We start from the raw sequence: 18,400 nt of genomic DNA on the forward strand, positions 1-18,400 counted from the left end.
GAGCGGATTATATAAGGATCTTCCCAATACTTTTCAAGTCAGAAGAAAGTTCAATAGTTCCCCCGCCCCTAGATTTTTGATATTTGTTTTGTATCCTTACCAGGGACGATTTTTTTTTCTTTTTTAAATGGGAACCGAACCCAGGGGTGATTTACCACTGAGATACATCCATAAACTCTTAAAATTTAAAAAAAAATTTTTTTTTAACTTTTGAGACCGGGTGTCATTAAGTTACTCAGGGCCTGGCTAAATTCCTGAGGCTGACCTCGTGATCCACCAGCCTTAACTTCCAGGATCACTGGGACTACGAGTGTGTGAGTTTGTGGGCCGCGGGCCTCTGAAGGGTGCGTAGGAGTTGGGTGAGTAGATCAGCAGCTGTAAAGTTGCCCTTGAAGAGGACGGTTGGGCCTCGGGAGGGTGGAGGCTGGGTGCGGGTGGGGGCAGAGCAGGGCCGTTCTGAGGGCGGGGTCTGCGGCGGGACGACCTCCTGGGGCGCCTGCGCTCCGCCTCGCCAGGCGTTTCAAAACCCCTGTGGCCTGGCAAGTCGGGCGTAGTAGGTGCTGCCCCGCTGTCGCCCACCGCGGACCGACGCCGGCCCCCGCGGGATCCTGGCCCAGCTCGACATAGCTCTCTCTTCGACGCCCCACGGGCGGGGGGTCACCATGGTCCACTTCTTGCACCCGGGCCTGACACCCCGGAACCTCCTCCTACCCGACGCCCAGAAAGATGCCCCAGGCTGCTGCGTGGTGCAGGTGAGAACTGCGAGGCCGGGAAGCCGGCCTCGGCGCGACTTTCCGTCGGAGGTGCAGCAGAGGCGCTCGGCGGGAACTGGTACGCGCGCGGGTGAAGTCTCCAGAGGCCTACCCCTAGCCGGTCCCGGGATGGCCGACTGGGTCGTGCACCTCAGCCGCGGGCCGGCGCGCTGACTTTGAGCTGTCGAGGCGGCTCCTGGGCCGGCCCCTCGGGGCTCCAACTCTGACCTTCACCTGGCTCTGGCCGCAGGCACCTGGGTGTTGGCAGGACGCTCAGCCGGCCCGCGGCAGGTCGAGGCGATTTTGTCTGGCTGGGCCCTGGGGGCCTCGAACCTTGAGCGCACCTCCGCGTGCGCCCTAGACCAGGCGTTCCCCGGAGACCTACCCTCTAGGGCCGAGGGACCGTGGGGAGACTGTCGGAATTGCCGGAGTCCACCTGCCCGGGTCTTTCAAACTAAAGCCACAGAACGTGTATTTAGCACCTGTTGTGTGTGAAGCATCGCATTTCCGAAATAAGCGTTAATCTCCTGTCTTCTGTGGGCAATTACTAATCCCACTTTTATTGATGTAAAGTTGGAGACCCTAACATTTAGATTCATATTCTCTCTCTCTCTCTCTCTCTCTCTCTCTCTCTCTCTCTCTCTCTCTCTCTCTCTCTCCCTCCCTCTCTCTCTCTCTCCCTCTCTCTCTCTCCCTCTCTCTCTCTCCCTCTCTCCCCCCCTCCCCTCCCCTGCAGGGATTCATCACAGCAGTGCTCAAACCCAGAGCCACATCCCCAGCCCTTTAAGTGTTTTGAGACAAGGTCTCACTAAATTGCTGAGGTTGGCCTTGAATTTTAGTTCCTTCTTCCTTAGCCTGCTGAGCCACTATGATTACAGACGTGTAGCACTATACCCGGCTAATTTTATTTATTTCTTCACCAGTTTCTGACTGAAATTTTTTTTCCTGCTCATGTTTGATTATAATTTAATGTGAGCTGAACTTCATAGGTGCCACGTTGTGTATATTTTTGTTTTCTTCCTTATTAGGCACTGTATTTGTGATGCATGCATTTTTTTTTTTTTAAGGTGCAGGGTGTCACTGCATTGCCCAGATCAGCCTTGAACCCAGGTGATCTTTCTGCCTCAGCTTTCTGAGTAGCTGGAACTGCAGATGTGCACCACCATGCCCAGCTCTTTATTTGATATTTTAAAAATGGTATTGTAACTTAAACAAATTCTGTTTTCTATCTGATTGTTGATTGCCTATAGCAGTAGTTTTTTTTTTTTTTTTTTTTTTTTTTTAACCTTGTACTCATTTGAGCATTTTCTAGTTAACAACAGTCATATAGTGGGCTGGGGATGTGGCTCAAGCGGTAGCATGCGGCCTGGATTCGATCCTTAGCACCACATACAAACAAAGATGTTGTGTCCGCTGAAAAATTAAAAAATAAATATTAAAAAAAATTCTGTCTCTCTTTTTTAAAAAACCAGTCATATAGTATAATTATACTTTAACAATGGTGAGTCTTGTCTTATGGGTAGATAGATTGGAAAAAGAATTAGAAGTGAAAGTGGAAAAACTGATTTGCAGATTTGTAGTACGCTAGGTAAAATAGTAGTGACTTGGGTTTAAAACTTATGGTGGGGCTAGAAAGGAGGAGATAGTCTAGAAATTTATTTCTGCCATTTGCAAGCAGGAAACAAATGACAGATTCAAAATAGGGATAATCCAAGGAGAGTTTAAGGGGCTGTTTCCAAATATAATAAGGGTCAAGTATGGAAAAAGTCATACAGTATTTTTAATTAAAAAAAATTTTTTTTTGTACCAAGGATTTAACCCATGGGTGGTTAACCAGTGAACCACATCCTTACCCCTTTTTTATATTTTATTTAGAGAGAGAGGATCTCTCTGAGATGCTTAGGGCCTTGCTAACTTGTTTTTTTTTTTAAAATATTTATTTATTTAGTTTTCGGTGGACACAACATCTTTGTATGTGGTGCTGAGGATCGAACCTGGTCCGCACACATGCCAGGCGAGCGCGCTACCCCTTGAGCCACATCCCCAGCCCCCTTGCTAACTTGTTAAGGTTCGCTTTGAACTCCTGATCTTCCTGCCTCAGCCTCCCCAGCCACTGGGATTACAGGCATGTGTCTTCATACCTGCATATAGTATTCTATGCCTGGTAATAGCAGTTTACCACCCAGAGGACCTTACAAAAGGAAAAAGGGCTGAATTTTAGAGGACTGGTTAAGGGACACTGCCAACCCAGGGTAACTTTTCAGAGAGCTAGGGACATATGCTGTAGTGAATTGAATTGTTTCCCCCCAAATATGTCTACAATCCAACTCCTGCTATCTGTGAATTTGACCTTATTTGGGAGGGTCTTTCTTTATAGATGCTATTGAGGTTCTTTTTTTTTTTGCACCAGGAATTGAACCCAGAGGTGCTTAACCACCAAGCTATGTCCCCAGCTGTTTTTTAAATATTTTATTCAGAGACCGGGTCCCCAGCCCTTTTTAAATATTTTATTTAGATTTAGAGACAGGGTCTCCCTGAGTTGCTAAGGGCCTCACTAAATTTGCTGACAGCTGGCTTTAAACTTGTGGTCCTCCTGCCTCAGCCGCCTAAGCCTCTGGGATTACAGGTGTGCTGCACCCAGTTGAAGTTCTTGGTAAGATCATCTAAATTTAGGATGTACTCCAAATCAACTAAATACCACTTATTATAGTGATAATCTCATAAAAGAAAGGTAACTGGAGCATATCTTAGTGGTAGAGTGCTTGCCTCGCACACTCAAGACCCTAGGTTGGATCCCTAGCACTTTCTGATAAATGAATATATTATATATAAAAGCAAAGAGAGGGAGATTTGAGCAGAGATATGGAAGAAGGCCACATAAAGATGAAGGTGGAGAGCAAAGTGATGCTTCAATAAGCTGTGGAGAGCTAAGAGCCAACACAGCTAGAACACTCAAGGAAAATTCTCCCCTACAGCCTTCAGAGGGGAATGTGGCCCTGCTGACCCGTTGATTTTGGAATTTTGTTCTCTGAAATTGAGAAAATAGATTTCTGTTGTTTTAAGCTGCCAGTTTTGTGGTAATTGTTTATTGCAGCACGTGGAAACTAGAATACGTTCTAACTTTCTCCTCCGTTCCCTCATCTTTGAGTTTCTTGTGAATCTGGGTGGGAGGTAAGTGGTATACAAGGTAGAATACATGGGATTTGCTGATGCATTGGATACTGGCTGGCAGCTTTGGTCAAAGACCAGGAGGTGTGGTAGATTCATCAGCTGAAGATACATAGCACTTTTGGAGCTGGGAAACACTGGGAAAGTTCATTTTTGTGCAGGATGAGTTGGAAATGTTTTCGTAACACAGTTAAGTGATACATCAGTAGTAGCCAATTGGATATCCAAGACTGGCTGAAAGAGAAGTCTGACCTGGAGATAATAATCTGGAATTCATTGGCTTTAGAGAGAGCATTTAGTCAGACAATCAGTAGTTATATATTGTAGAAGCAAAGAAAGGGCCTAGCACAGTGCTGTCCTGGAAAACTTTCTGTGATAAAGGAATGTTGTATATCTGCACTACCCAGTATGGTAGCCGCTAGCCATATGTCTCTTGAAATGTGGCTTGCCCTGAAATTTTTATTTTAATTTGAATGGAAATAGCCACATGTAAGTACTGGCAATCAAATTGGACAGCACAGTTCTAGGATGAAACTCTGAATATTTCCAACATTTAAAGTCTTCAGATAAAAAGGAGCAAATAAGGTAAAATAGAACAGGAAAGGAAAGGAAGGTGTTGCTACAGAAGCCAAGGAAAGTGTTTGAAGAAAGGAATGGTTAGTTATATCTGAATCTGCTGAAGAGAGTCACTATGAAGAGTATCAGAAAGTATCTGTTAGGCCAGGCACGAAGGCACATGCCTGTTTATCCCAGTGGCTCAGGAGGCTGAGGCAGGAGGATCACAAGTTCAAAGTCAGCCTCAGCAAAAGCAAGCACTAATCAACTCAATGAGACCCTGTCTCTAAATAAAATACAAAATAGGTCTGGGAATGTGGCTTCATGTGGTTGAGTGCCCCTGAATTCAGTGCCCCCCCCTCAAAAAAAAGTATCAGATTTTGTAATGGCAAAGGCAATAATGTTCTTGGTGGAATATGGAAAGCAGGGGCTGGGGTTGTGGCTCAGCAGGGATTGAACCCAAGGATATTTAATCACAAAGCCATGTCCCCAGCTCTTTTTAAATTTTATTAAGAGACAGGGTCTTGCTGAGTTGCTGAGGCTGGCTTTTAACTTGTGATCCTCCTGCCTCAGGCTCCTGAGCCGCTGGGATTACAGGCATGTATCACTGTGTCCAGCTACATGCCCAGATCTTTTTATAAAGAATTTTTATTTTGCAAAGGGCTTTGCTAAGTTGCTGAACTTGGAATCTCCTGCTTCAGCCTTCCTGAGTAGCTGGGATTAGGCCTGTGCCATCAAGCCTGGTCCCCATGTTTCCCTGCACCCCTCGAGACACTGGAGTTGAACTCAGAGCCTCACACATTCTAGGCAAGCTCTGTATCACTGGAACTGAGCTACATGCCCACCCTGTATATTTTATTTTGAGATAGGATCTTGCTAAGTTTCCCAGGCTGGCCTTGAACTTGTGATCCTCTTGCCTTAGTCTCCTGAGTGTGTGCCATCATGTTTATTTATTATTAATTATTCTGTGGTGTTGGGGATTAAATCCTGGGCCTTGTGCATGCTGGGCAAGAGCACCATTTAGCTACATCCCCAACTTCCATGGAAGGAATTTAAGAAATTCAAAATGCTGTGGAGGTCAGAGATGTGTTGCATGTTGAAGTTTCTGAAAAAGTTAGCAATCTCCAGCATATTAATCTTTTGGGGTCTAATATAGTACCATATCAACCTATTTTGGATGAGAAAGGGACCATGTGCCTCTAGAGTCTCACCTCCCTTTCAGTTCTCCATTCTTTTTTTATAAATTTTTTTTACTTGTAAATGGACTTAATTTTATTTATTTATATGCAGTGCTGAGAATTGAACCCAGTGCCTCACACATGCTAGGCAAGTGCTCTACCACTGAACCACACAACCCTAGCCTCAACTCTTTTTAAAGCACCTTTTTTGGGGGTGGGGGGGGAAGGCGGGTTACCAGGGATTGAACTCAGGAGCACATGACCACTGAGCCACATCCCCAGCCCTATTTTGTATTTTATTTAGAGATAGGATCTCATTGAGTTGCTTAGCACCTCGCCTTTAATGAGGCTGGCTTCGAACTCAGGATCCTTCTGCCTCAACCTCCTGAGCCACTGGGATTACAGATGTGTGCTACTGCGTCTGGCTTTTTATTTTTTTTTTAACTGGCATCTCACTATGTCGCCCAGACTGGTCTCCTACTTAGGGGCTTAAGTGATCCACCAACCTCAGTAACCCAAGTAGTTGGGACAATAGGCACACACCATACATTTAATTTTTTTTGCTCTGTTGGGAGTCGAACCAAGAACCTCATGCATCTCATGCAAGTGCTCTGCCGCTGAGGTACATCCTCTAATCCTGGTTGTGAACATCTTTGAAAGTGGGAATAGGCCTTTTTATCCTTTGTCACAGAATAATAACTTAAAAAAATGTACCTTGGGACTGGGGATTTAGCTCAGGGTTGGTAGGGTGTTTACCTTGCAATAATAATGCCATGGGTTTAATCCCCAGCACCACACACACACACACACACACACACACACACACACACACACACAAAGAAAAAAAAATGCATCTTGAAGGAATTACTTATGTGATCTCTGCTTGAAAAATCCCAGATATTGAACTGAAATTGAGATTTTTTAAAATCTTTATTTGTTTATTTATTTAACGTGGTGTTGAGGATCCATCCCAATGCCTCATGCGTGCAAGGCAAGTGCTCTACCACTGAGCTACAACCCCAGCCCAAGGTGGTTCTATTACATGTAAATCATTATTAGAGTAGGAATATAGGCATGACCACTTTTATGCTGAATATTTGCAGATGTGTTCTAACAAGGTTTGGAATTTGTTTGCTAGGAGGAGGCATCACCCTATACATTGGCCAACATCTGCATGAATGTCCTGATTGCTAATCTGGAAGAATTGTGTTCTGAGAAACCTGATGGAACACTGTGCTTTCCAGAGCATTGGAGTTTCCCTCAGGAAATAGCTGATCGATTCCTTGGGATGATGGTTTATCAAGGTAATAAGGTTCCTCTATAGACTACTCTCACTCTCACAGCAATTTTTTTTTACTATTTGAAAAGCACCTTTACATACAAATTATTTGCATTTTACTTGTGTGAAAGTTGAGTTTCAGTCTTTCTCAGATACTATGATAGAAATTGTTTTGATTCTAAGTTCATTCTTCTCTTGGCTTACCGGGTAAATGGAAAACTAAGTTGTCACTTGTCCATCTTATATTTTTCAAAATGCTCTTGCTGTAGTATCATCTCCTATTCTTTACATTATGGATATGAACGTGTGTGTGTGTGTGTGCGCGCGCTACTGGGAGATTGATGCTGGGGATGCTGTAATATTTTTTAATTTTGAGACAAGGTCTCACTAAATTGCTGAACCTGGCCTTGAACTTGGAATCCTCCTGCCTCAGCTTTTCCAGTTGCTGAGATTACAGTTATGTGCCTCTGTGCCCAGCTATTGTCCATTTCTTTCTTTTTTTTTTAATTTATTTTTTAGTTATAGGTGGACACAATATCTTTATTTCATTTTTATGTGGTGCTGAGGATTGAACCCAGTGCCTCACACATGGTAGGTGAGCGCTCTACCTCTGAGCCACAATCCCAGCCCCTGTTGTTCATTTCTTAATCAGATTAGTATTAATTCTCCCTGTTGAGTGTTTTGAGTTCTTTATATAGTAACACCTTTTCAGAAGCATAGTTGCAAATATTTTCTCTCATTTGTAGATTTGTTTCTTTTGCTGAACCCAGAAGTTTTTAAGTTTGTTGTAATCCTATTTGCCTCTTTTTGCTTTTTTGTTTTCTGTACTTCCAGTGTCCTGAAGCATTTCGTCTAGTACTTTTATACTTTCAGGTCTCACATGTAAGTCTTTAATCCATTTTGCATTTTTTTTTGTAACTGGTGAAAGGTAGGGATCAAGTTTCATTTTACTGTATGTGGATATATATATCCAATTTTCCTAGCACTGTTTTATTGAAAAGACTGTCTTTCTCTATTGCATTTTCTTAGCTCTTTGGTGAAATATCAGGAGCTATAGATAGTGTGTGTTGACTACTAGGTTCTCAGTTCTATTCCACTGGTTTGTGTGTCTGTTTTTATACCAGTATTTTTGTTTTGTTTTGGAGTGCTGGGGAATCTAACCTAGAACTTGAAGCCTGCTAGGCTGAGTTCCCTACACGGAGCTATACCTCCTGTCCCCATACTGGTTCCATTACTGTAGCTTTGTAGTTTATTTGAAGTCATGTAGTGTAATGACTTCTGCTTTGTTTTTTTGGCTCAAGCTAGCTTTGGTTATTATGAGTTTTTTGTGGTTTCTTAAAAGTTTGAGGCTTGTTCTTTTTTTCTTTCTTCCTTCTATCCTTCCTTCCCTCTATTTCCCCTCTTCCCTCCTTGTCTCCTTCCTTCTCTCTTCTTTGTATTTTTTTGTACCAGGGCTTGAACCCAGTGATGCTACCACTGAGCTACATACCATTACTATTTTAATTTTTTAACACTAGGGATTGAAACTAGGAAGGAACACTTTAACCACTGAACTACATCTCTACCCTAGGCCTGGTTGTTTTGTTTTGTTTTTGTTTTTTGGTACAGGGGATTGAACTCAGAGGGCACTTTACCACTGAACTACATCCCCAGCACCCCCATTTTTTAAAAAAATTTTGCAACAGGCCTTAAACTTGTGATTTGCCTGCCCAAGCCTCTTAAGTAGCTGAAATTACAGGCATGTTGCCACTATGTGTGTGTGCTTTAAAGAAACCAGTTGCTTGTTCTGTAGAGTTTTATACAATCTGGATTTTGCCATTATTAACTGAGCACATAATATATATATATAAAATATGTGTTATAGGTGATTGTAATGTCTTTATTTTACTTTATGTGGTGGTGAGGATCTAACCCAGTGCCTCACACATGCTAGGCAAGTGCTCTACCTCCATCCATCCTTGTGTGCTCTGATATTGACATGTTTCTCTGATCCCTGTATTTAGTGTTAATTGGATGTTTGATCAGATTCAGGCTATGTGTGTGTGTTTCCTTGTACTTCATTCATGGTTCTATGAAGTTTTTCTGGCTGATTGTTGCTATGATTATTATGTCTGTAGATGGATTATCATTGCAAACACCCAAAAGCAGGAGTTCTTGAGGTTAGAATTGTTGTGTTCATTTGCTGTCGTTGACTTTTCTGACTTAGTGTGTTTCTGATTTCTTCTTGTTTTCTGAGCTGTTCCACAGTTAGCTTTCTGCTTGTATATACCATAAGTAAGGTTTTATTTTGAATACCTTCTTTTTTATATATTTTTATTTTTTTAAATATACATGACATTGAAAACCCTTCTTACTTTGCACACTTCTTGGGTAATTTTCCTAGGTTTAGTTACTACTACTAATTCCCCAGATTTCTCAGCTTAGTCCTTTATTCTGAGCTTCAGAACCATGTGTCCAAATATCTCCTTGTTTTCCTGTTTCTTTTCTGGGTTGCTGAGTCATGATATTCTTTTAATTTTGTTCCACTCTCAGTGGCTGCTGCCTAATAAGATTTCTACTTATTTGGCTTCCCCTTAAAGGCAGTAAGGATTAAAGATTTAGAGCTCTGGCTTTAGAACCAGACTACCTGGGTTTACATACTTTCTTGACTTCAGCCATGGCACACTTAACAATGGGCACATATTCTAAAAAAGATCTGCCAGATGGGTGGTACCTACTAGTAATACCAGCGATTCAGGAGGCTGAGGAAGGAGAATTGGAAACATAGTGAGCCAGCCTTGGAAACATAGTGAGCCCCTGTCTCAAAATGAAAAATAGATAGGGCTAGAGATGTAGCTCAGTGGTAGAGTGCCCTTAAATTCAATCCCTAGTACCAAACAAACAAACAAACTGTGTGAACATCATAATTTACTTACACAAACATAGATAGATGGTAAAGCCTGTTGCTTCTAGGATATACACCCATATATCATGTTACCCAATTGAGTGCTATAAGCAATTGTGACATAATGGTAAATATTTGTATATCTAAACATAGAAAGATGCAGAGAAATTATTAGGTAAAGCAGGGAGGCACGCTTGTAGTTCCAGCTGCTCAGGAGGATTGTTTGCGCCTCGGAGTTTGAGAGGGCAAATCCAAGGCCATCTTGGGCAACTTAGCAAAATGTACCTCAAAAAAAAAAAAAGATGGATGGAAGGCTTAGTGTTCCATCCCCAGTACTGGGGGAGGGGGAAAGTGATCAGTAAGCAAAGAGTTATTTACATTTATATGTCATTTACATACCTGTTTGGTTTCATTTTTCATTTCTATAAATAAGTTTACTATAAATATCACTTTGGTCTCTGGAGTCCAACTTACCACATATTTTAAACTTGCAAGTTATTTAACCTCTTCAAGCTTCAGTTTCCTCATCTATATAATAATAGTAGTAGTAGTATATGTTAGTGCAAGAGTGAGATGATCTTGGTAAAGAATTTAGAACAATGCCTAGCACAGAGTGAGTGGTAAATGTAGTCTTTATTATTCTTAGCATCTGTCCGTCTGTTCATTCCACATTGCATCTTGGAAAGACATGAGATCTCATTGTCATTACAAGCTAGCTCTGCTTCTCTTATAGGCAAGCTGACTGATAGAACAGCAAGTATTTTCCAAGGCAACCAAATGAACCTGAAGATGGTAAATATCCAGAAAGCTAAAATCTCTGCAGCTGCCTTCATAAAAGCCTTCTGCCATCATAAGCTTGTTGAAGTAGATGCCACTGCAGTGCACTCTGACCTTCCAATCCCAGATATCTTAAGTGGACTCTGCAGCAATAGCTGGATCCAGCAAAATCTCCGGTGTCTGCTATTAGACTCGACAAGCATTCCTCAAGATTCAAAACAGCTGTCCTTTGGTCAGCTCACTGGACTTCGTATTTTAAGTGTTTTCAACGTTTGCTTTCATACTGAAGATCTGGCTAATGTTTCTCAGTTACCAAACCTGGAAAACTTGGACATCTCCAATACTCTGGTCACGAACATCTCTGCACTCCTTAACTGTAAGGATCGACTCAAGTTTCTTACAATGCACTACCTGAAATGCCTGACCATGACCAAACCACAAATTCTTGGAGTCATCAGAGAACTTCAATATCTGCGTCACCTTGATATTTCCAATCACAGGCAACTCAAATCAGACTTAGCTTTTCATTTGTTACAGCAGGAGGATATCCTGCCAAATGTTGTGTCCCTGGATATTTCTGGCGGCAGTTGTATCACTGATGGAGCTGTAGAGCGATTTATACAGCAGCGACCTGAAATGCAATTTGTTGGGCTCTTGGCTACAGATGCTGGTTATTCTGACTTCTTTACTACAAAGCAAGGCTTGAGGGTTTGTTCATAGAAATAAGTTTTGTTTTATTTGTTCAGAACATTGTTAAGTTCTTGCTGTTCACCAGAATGTGTACTTGGTGTTAGTTGCAAAAGCAACAACAACAAAAAAAAAATCCTTAAGATTTAACAGTTAATAATTATTGTGCACCCACTATGTGATAGGTTGTGATATAGTGGGTGCACAATAATTATTAACTGTTAAATTAAGATACAGTTACATTAAGATACACTTCCTGCTTCCATGTCTCCCAGTCTAGCTTGATAATAATTATAGCCATTATCGATTACCTCCTATGTGGCAGTGTTGTGCTTGCCCATTGTTATCTTCTTTAATCCTCCCATTTTACAGATGAGGAAAGGGAAGCTCAGAGAGATTTAGCTACTTACCATCAAGGAATGAACCATTCAATTTTAAAGCTGGTACCTGCATCCAAATCCAAATCTTTGTGACTCTTAAAACTTATGCTCTTTACCTCTCTTAAGAACTGAGGAGGGTTCTGGGGTTGTGGCTCAGTGGTAGAGTACTTGCCTTGCATATATGAGGCACTGGGTTCCATCCTCAGCACCACATAAAAATAAATAAATAAAAATGTGTTCATCACTAAAATATATATATATATATATTTATTATTTATTTTTTAAAGAACTGAGGATAGCCAGGCTTGGTGGGACACACCTGTAATAGTGCTAGCCATATTGATCATCTGCCTCTCAACTACATTCAGTTGTGTATGTGTGTTTGGAGGGGGACGTCCTAGGGATTGAACCCAGGGTTGCTGTTCCTCTGAGCTACACACTCAGCCCTTTTAATTTTTGTTTTGAGACAGGATTTTGCTAACTGGTCCAGGCTGACCTCAAACTTGTATTCCTCCTACCTCAGCCTCCCAAATAGCTAGGATTATAGGTATGTGCCATCAGGCCTGGCTCCTAGCAACACCAAAAAGAAATGTTTTGAGCATTGCCAGAATAAGTTTATAACTTTGGGCTGGGAATTGAACCCAGGGCCTTGCACATGCTAGGTGAACACTCTACAACTGAGCTGTATCTTCAGCCCATGGTGACAGTTTTTCTTTTTTCTTTTTTTTTTTCAGTTGTAGTTGGATATAATACCTTTATTTTATTTATTTATTTTTATGTGGTGCTGAGGATTGAACTCAGAGCCTCACACATGCTAAGCGAGTGCTCTGCCACTGAGCCCCAGCCCCAGGCCCAGTCCCTCTTTCTTTCTTTTTTTTTTTTTTTAAAACAGTGTAACTTTCTTTTCTTTCTTTCTTTCTTTTTTTTTTTTTTACTATTTTGTTTTTAGATGTTGATGGACCTTTATTTATATGTGGTATGGAAATTCGAACTCAGTGCCTCATATGTTAGGCAAGTGCTCTACCACTGAGTCACAACTCCAGCCCCACCCATGGTGTTATTTTGAAAAGCAATATATATATATCATATATATGTCATGTATGACAATAGAATGCACTTTTTGTTTTTTAGTGCCAGGGATTAAACCCAGGGGCACTTGGCCACTGAGCCCCATCCCCAGCCCTATTTTGTATTTTATTTAGAGACAGGGTCTCACTGAGTTGCTTAGCGCTTTGCCATTGCTGAGGCTGGCTTTGAACTTGCCATCCTCCTGTTTCAGCCTACCCAACCGCTGGGATTATAGGAGTGTGCCACTGTGCCCAGTTTAGAATGCACTTTGATACATCATATATAATGGAGTATAAATGTATATGTTCAGAAGTGTATTGTGTGTGTGTGTGTGTGTGTGTGTGTGTGTGTGTGTATGTGTGTGTGTGTGTGTGATGTTGGTGATTGAACCCAGGAGAGCTCTACTACTGAGCTATATCTATATCCTCTTTTCATTTTTTAAAATTTTGAGACAAGGTCTCACTAAGATGCCCAAGCCGGTCTTGATTTTGTAATGATGTTGCCTCAGCCTCCCAAGTAGCTGGGATTATAGGCCTGCACCACCGTGCCTGGCTGTGTAAAAGTATTTTGTAGAGTCACTAACTATGTTCACATTTTCTTCTTTAGGTGTTTGTGCCTGGGATGAACATGTGTACATGCTATACAAGAGTTTGACCACTGAGATACACCCTGAGCCTCAACCACTGAGATACACCCTGAGTCCCCTAGGTCTTTTCTGTCTAGACAGTTTTCTAGGATGGTAGTTTCAAGTATTTGTTCATTTTTCCTACAGAAACTTGTCTGTATAGGTTTGATATTCTTTCATTTTATTCTGTAATGATTCTCTAGATCTTTTTCTGCTTCTGCTTTCTGTTTTAAGTTTTTACTTGTTTTGACTGGGAATGTAGCTCAGTGGTATGGTGCTAGCCTAGCATTCATGAGGCCCTGGGTTGGATCCTGGGCACTGCATAGGATACAACTGTTTGAGCTGGATACATTTGGTACATACCTCTAGAGGCCAAGGCAGGAGGATTGCAAGTTTTAGGCCAGCTTCTGCAACTTAGTGAGACCCTGACACAAAATGAAGAGGTATAACTCAGTTGGTAGATTGTCCTTAGGCTCAATTCTCAGTGTTGGAGTCGCGGTGAGGTAGGGAAGAAGTCAGTTTTCCTGCTATATTCTTCTTTCTTACTCATTTTTTTTTTTTTTTTTTTGAGGAGAGGTACTTGGAATTGAATCCAGGGGTATTTAACCACTGAGCCACATTCCCAGCCCTTTTTATTTTTTTAGACAGTATCTCACAAAGTTGCTTAGGGCCTTGCTAAATTGCTGAGGCTAGCCTCAGAACTTGTGATCTTCCTGCCTCAGCTTCCCAGATTTCTGGGATTAGAGGCAAGTAGCACCATGCTATTCCCCATACTACATTTTTTTTTTTTAAAAAATTAAATCTATTCTTCCTTGTGTACCATGTAACTTAGTCTATTTGGTAAAATTTTATCTTTTTCTTTCCAGAATTTAATAAACCCTTGCTTTAGCTCCTTGATATTAATGATTTGTTTTGGCACTGGAGATTGAACCCAGGAGTGCTTTACCACTGAGCTACATTCCCAGACAGTTTTATTTTTTATTTTGAGACAGAGTCTCTCTAAATTGTTGAGGCCGACCTTTAACTTTTGGTACTTCTGCCTCAGTCTCCCAAGTCATTGGGATTATAGGTGGGTGCCACTATGCCTGGATGTATATATATATATATTTTTTTTCATATACCAAAATGTGTGTTAAGAATATTAAGTTTACTTAATATTCATACTTTACCTCTCTGACTAAAAATAAAGATATTGTGTCCATCTACAACTAAAAAAAAAGAATATTAAGTTTGGAGTGCTGTGCTATGGTATAATTGTCTTCTGATTTATTTTTCATTTATGGAAAGATTTTTTTAAGCCAAAATATGTAGGTTTTCATTTTTCTGACATTCTCAAAAATGTTTTATATGGAATTGGTTTTAATTTTTTCATTTTTGGGCATTTGGTTGATAAGGTTCCTAATTTAAAAGCAGTCTCTTGTCAATTTAGTGGAGTGAGATCATCCAATGGGTGATGATGTTATTTGTCATGGTAGAATGGTGAAGGTTTTCTTTTTCTTTTGCATGATCCTTAATCTCCCCTCCCCCATTTCCTTCTTTTTTCCCCTCACTACCCAGTAATGCTGTAAACTGTGTCATGTCTAGTTTGTTTAAATTCTTTGTTGATTTTATAGTTTAAAGAGATGATATGAGGGTGTTGGGAGTAGGGGTGGTTTGGAGTCAGGTGAACACCATTATTTTCCAGATCCAAAGTCTTCATATTAACTATTTAAAATGTGTTATTCAGGGATAGCATGGAAAATTATGATACTATATAAATAAGAAAGAAATGCTACTCAAAAAAATTAAAATCAATTCCTTTTTCTTTTTCTACTTTATGTTGCTGGGGATTGAATATAGGGCCTCACCCATGGTAGGCAAATACTCTACCAACTGAACTATATCCTTAGTCTTTTTGTATTATTTTACATGACCATTTTTCTAATTCTATAGGATTATTTGAGAAACATTATATTCATTCATTATTTTTGGTTGTTAAAAAAATTACACATAACTTGGGGCTGGGGACGTGGCTCAAGCGGTAGTGCGCTTGCGTGTGTGCGGCCTGGGTTCGATCCTCAGCACCACGTACAAAGATATTGTGTCCGCCGAAAACTGAAAAATAAATATTTAAAAATTCTCTCTCTCCCTCTCTTTAAAAAAAATAAAATATAACTCTTCAATTAATTATAATCTGGCTTTCAATAATTTAACATTAAAAAATTACACATAACTCATTATATATTAGTTGAGTATTTTTCTCTTGTTTTGCATTACTGAGGATTGTACTCAGTTGAAGTATCAATTGTAATATAGTTATAGGGAGATGGTATTTAATTTTGATTTCTCCAGTTTACTTCTTTGTTAAATTAGCAGCATACTTTACCTCTCTGACTAAATGAGAACAACTTTGTAAACCACCTGGAATATATCATTGAACAGCTCTTAATATTGTTTCAAACATTGGAAGCTTGGGCATGACTGGTAAAACCTATTAGTAATGTGCTTCTTTTTCAGGTTGCTGGAGGAGCCAGTATGGGTCAGATTTCCGAAGCACTGAGCCGATATGGGAACAGGTCATGTTTTATGAAGGAAGCTCTTTACAGGCTCTTTACAGAGACATTTTCAATGCATGTACACATGCCTGCTATTTTAAAGGTAACTATACCCTAGAAAGGAAGTTTTTTTCAGATTACTTGGTTCAATTAGATAAGTAATTGTATGTTTGATTTCTTTCCAGAAATGAGTGCTCCCTCCATATCTATCTCAACATCACTTATTTGCATGTCTTTGATGAGGCTTTTTTTAGTTTCATGTTGTTGGAATCCCTCACAGTGTTTGCCTGTGTGCACTGTTGCTCTTACAAGGCTTTACACTAAAGAATAAGAATAAGATATAAGTCTGGTTCATATTTGTGTTCTCTGAAATGCCTATTGGAATACCTTGAATGAAGTGAGGCCCAAGGAAAGATTGTGAAATTAGTTTTAGTGTGAGGAAATGGGAGGTCCAGAGAAAGGAGGCGACTTGTCCAAAGTCACACAGAAAGTTAATGACTGCCTTTTAATTAGAGAGTATTGATATAATACCTTAATGTCCTAAAAGAGTAAATGCTGAGGATAAGGAATATCTGTTACTGTTACGATAAAGAGCAAACATTTTGCCAACCAGAACAAGCACAAGGCAGTAAAAAGAATGTTGATGTTGTTCTATACTCTCAAACCATGTTTATCTTCAGCTTGTGGCTGTAGGAATGAGGAATCATCCAATGGATTTACCAGTGCAATTCACAGCTAGTGCTTGTGCCCTCAACTTAACACGCCAGGGTCTGGCCCAGGGAATGCCTGTTCGCCTATTGTCAGAAGTCACTTGTCTACTTTTCAAGGCTCTGAAAAATTTCCCCCATTACCAACAGGTAATTTTGATTGAAATTTTAATTGTGCTTTTTAAGATCAGGGCAAATACTTTACTCTCACCAGGTGCCCACACTGACAAGATGAGCTGGGTTCTAAAGAGCTGGCTGCAACATTAAACTAGGAAAACAGTGAAGAAATCACACAACATAAGGACATGAGTTTCTCAGATCTAGGGTGGGACTGATCTGCCACCTTAAGGGTCAGCTTCCACACTGGACAGCTCTGGAAAGAGTGCGCACCCAGACACACACACACACACACACACACACACACACACACACACACACAGGAGCTTCAGTGGAATGTTCTTCACCAAATAAGGCAGGGGATAATATTTCAGAGGTGAGTCTTATTTTGCGATGTCTTATGTTCAGCAGGTTGATTGACATCTTGGCAAATCACACCCATCTCAGGTGCTGTGTGCAATCACAGGCTGAGCAAGAGGAAAGGTGTACTTGTCGCACAACCCAGTCAGCGCGTAATGCCAGACCTGTCCCCTCAAAATATCGCTCCAATGAGCATAGCTCACACACACAGCCCATGGATGACTTGCAAAAAATACAAATGTGTATTTTTTAGTTCTGGTTTTTCATTGTATCAGAGAGAGAGAGAAAGAGGGGAAGAGAGGGAGGGAGAGAGACAAAATAGATAAGGAGTATATGATGTTTGGTATAGAAAAATAGGAACTACAGATAAGCAATGAGGTTAATTTTTTTTTTTAAAGAGTGAGAGAGAGGGAGAGAGAGAATTTTAACATTTATTTTTTAGTATTTGGCGGACACAACATCTTTGTTGGTATGTGGTGCTGAGGATCGAACCTGGGCCGCACGCATGCCAGGCGAGCGCGCTACTGCTTGAGCCACATCCCCAGCCCAGGTTAAAATTTTTTAAAAATGCATGCCTGTAATCCCAGCTACTCTGGAGACTGAAGCAGGAGGATTGCAATTTTGAGGCCAGCCTGAACAGCTTAGTGAGACTGTCTCAAAATAAAAAATAAAAGGGTTGGAGGCAAATAGCTCAATGTCAGAGTGCTTGCCTAGCAGACAAGATTCTGGGTTCAATTTCCAGAACCTCGTAATTTTTTGGGGATGTGTGTGTGGATTGAATCCAGTGGTGCTTTATCATTGAGTACATCTACAGCCATTATTATTATTATTATTATTATTATTATTATTTAATTTTAGGACAGTTTTTTGCTAAGTTTCCGGGCTAACCTTGAACTTGTACTCTATCTCAGCCTCCCAAGTTGATGGGATTACAGGTGTGCACCATTGGTATCCAGCTACAATACTCTTAGTTACCTGGGAAATTCAATTTAAAGCTACAGTGAGATACTGGTACTCCTTCTAGAAACTACTGCATACCCCTTAGACTGGACAATAACTAGAAGGCATCAAGTGTTGGCAGGGTATGAGACAATTGAAATTCTCATTTGGTTGTAAGAATGTGAAACGATACAACTACCAGTTCAACTGTTTGGTAATTTCTTTAAAAATGAAATGTACACTTTTATTCTACCCAGTTATTCCCACCTACGTGTTTAGCAAAGAGAATAAAATTATATGTCTATATAAATGTTTATATAGGAATGTTCATAGTACTTTGTTCATAATTACTAAAAAAAATTGGGTGAATAAATAAATTGTATATTGATA

General features: G+C 40.6%; 1 protein-coding gene across 1 annotated transcript in view; it reads left to right on the top strand.

Annotated features, from left to right (window-relative positions):
- Positions 1-502: 502 nt before the first annotated feature.
- Positions 503-18,400, top strand: part of Zyg11a (zyg-11 family member A, cell cycle regulator) — a 42,762-nt gene continuing 24,864 nt past the window's right edge. The window contains exons 1-5 of the mRNA XM_078026266.1: positions 503-752; positions 6,792-6,957; positions 10,550-11,301; positions 15,850-15,990; positions 16,568-16,744. Of these exons, the coding sequence (XP_077882392.1) occupies positions 663-752; positions 6,792-6,957; positions 10,550-11,301; positions 15,850-15,990; positions 16,568-16,744 (1,326 nt within the window). The 5' untranslated portion in view covers positions 503-662. The remainder of the gene's footprint in view (positions 753-6,791; positions 6,958-10,549; positions 11,302-15,849; positions 15,991-16,567; positions 16,745-18,400) is intronic.

This window comes from Ictidomys tridecemlineatus, chromosome 11 (assembly GCF_052094955.1).
Source record: "Ictidomys tridecemlineatus isolate mIctTri1 chromosome 11, mIctTri1.hap1, whole genome shotgun sequence".
In the NCBI taxonomy this organism is placed as follows: domain Eukaryota; kingdom Metazoa; phylum Chordata; class Mammalia; order Rodentia; family Sciuridae; genus Ictidomys; species Ictidomys tridecemlineatus.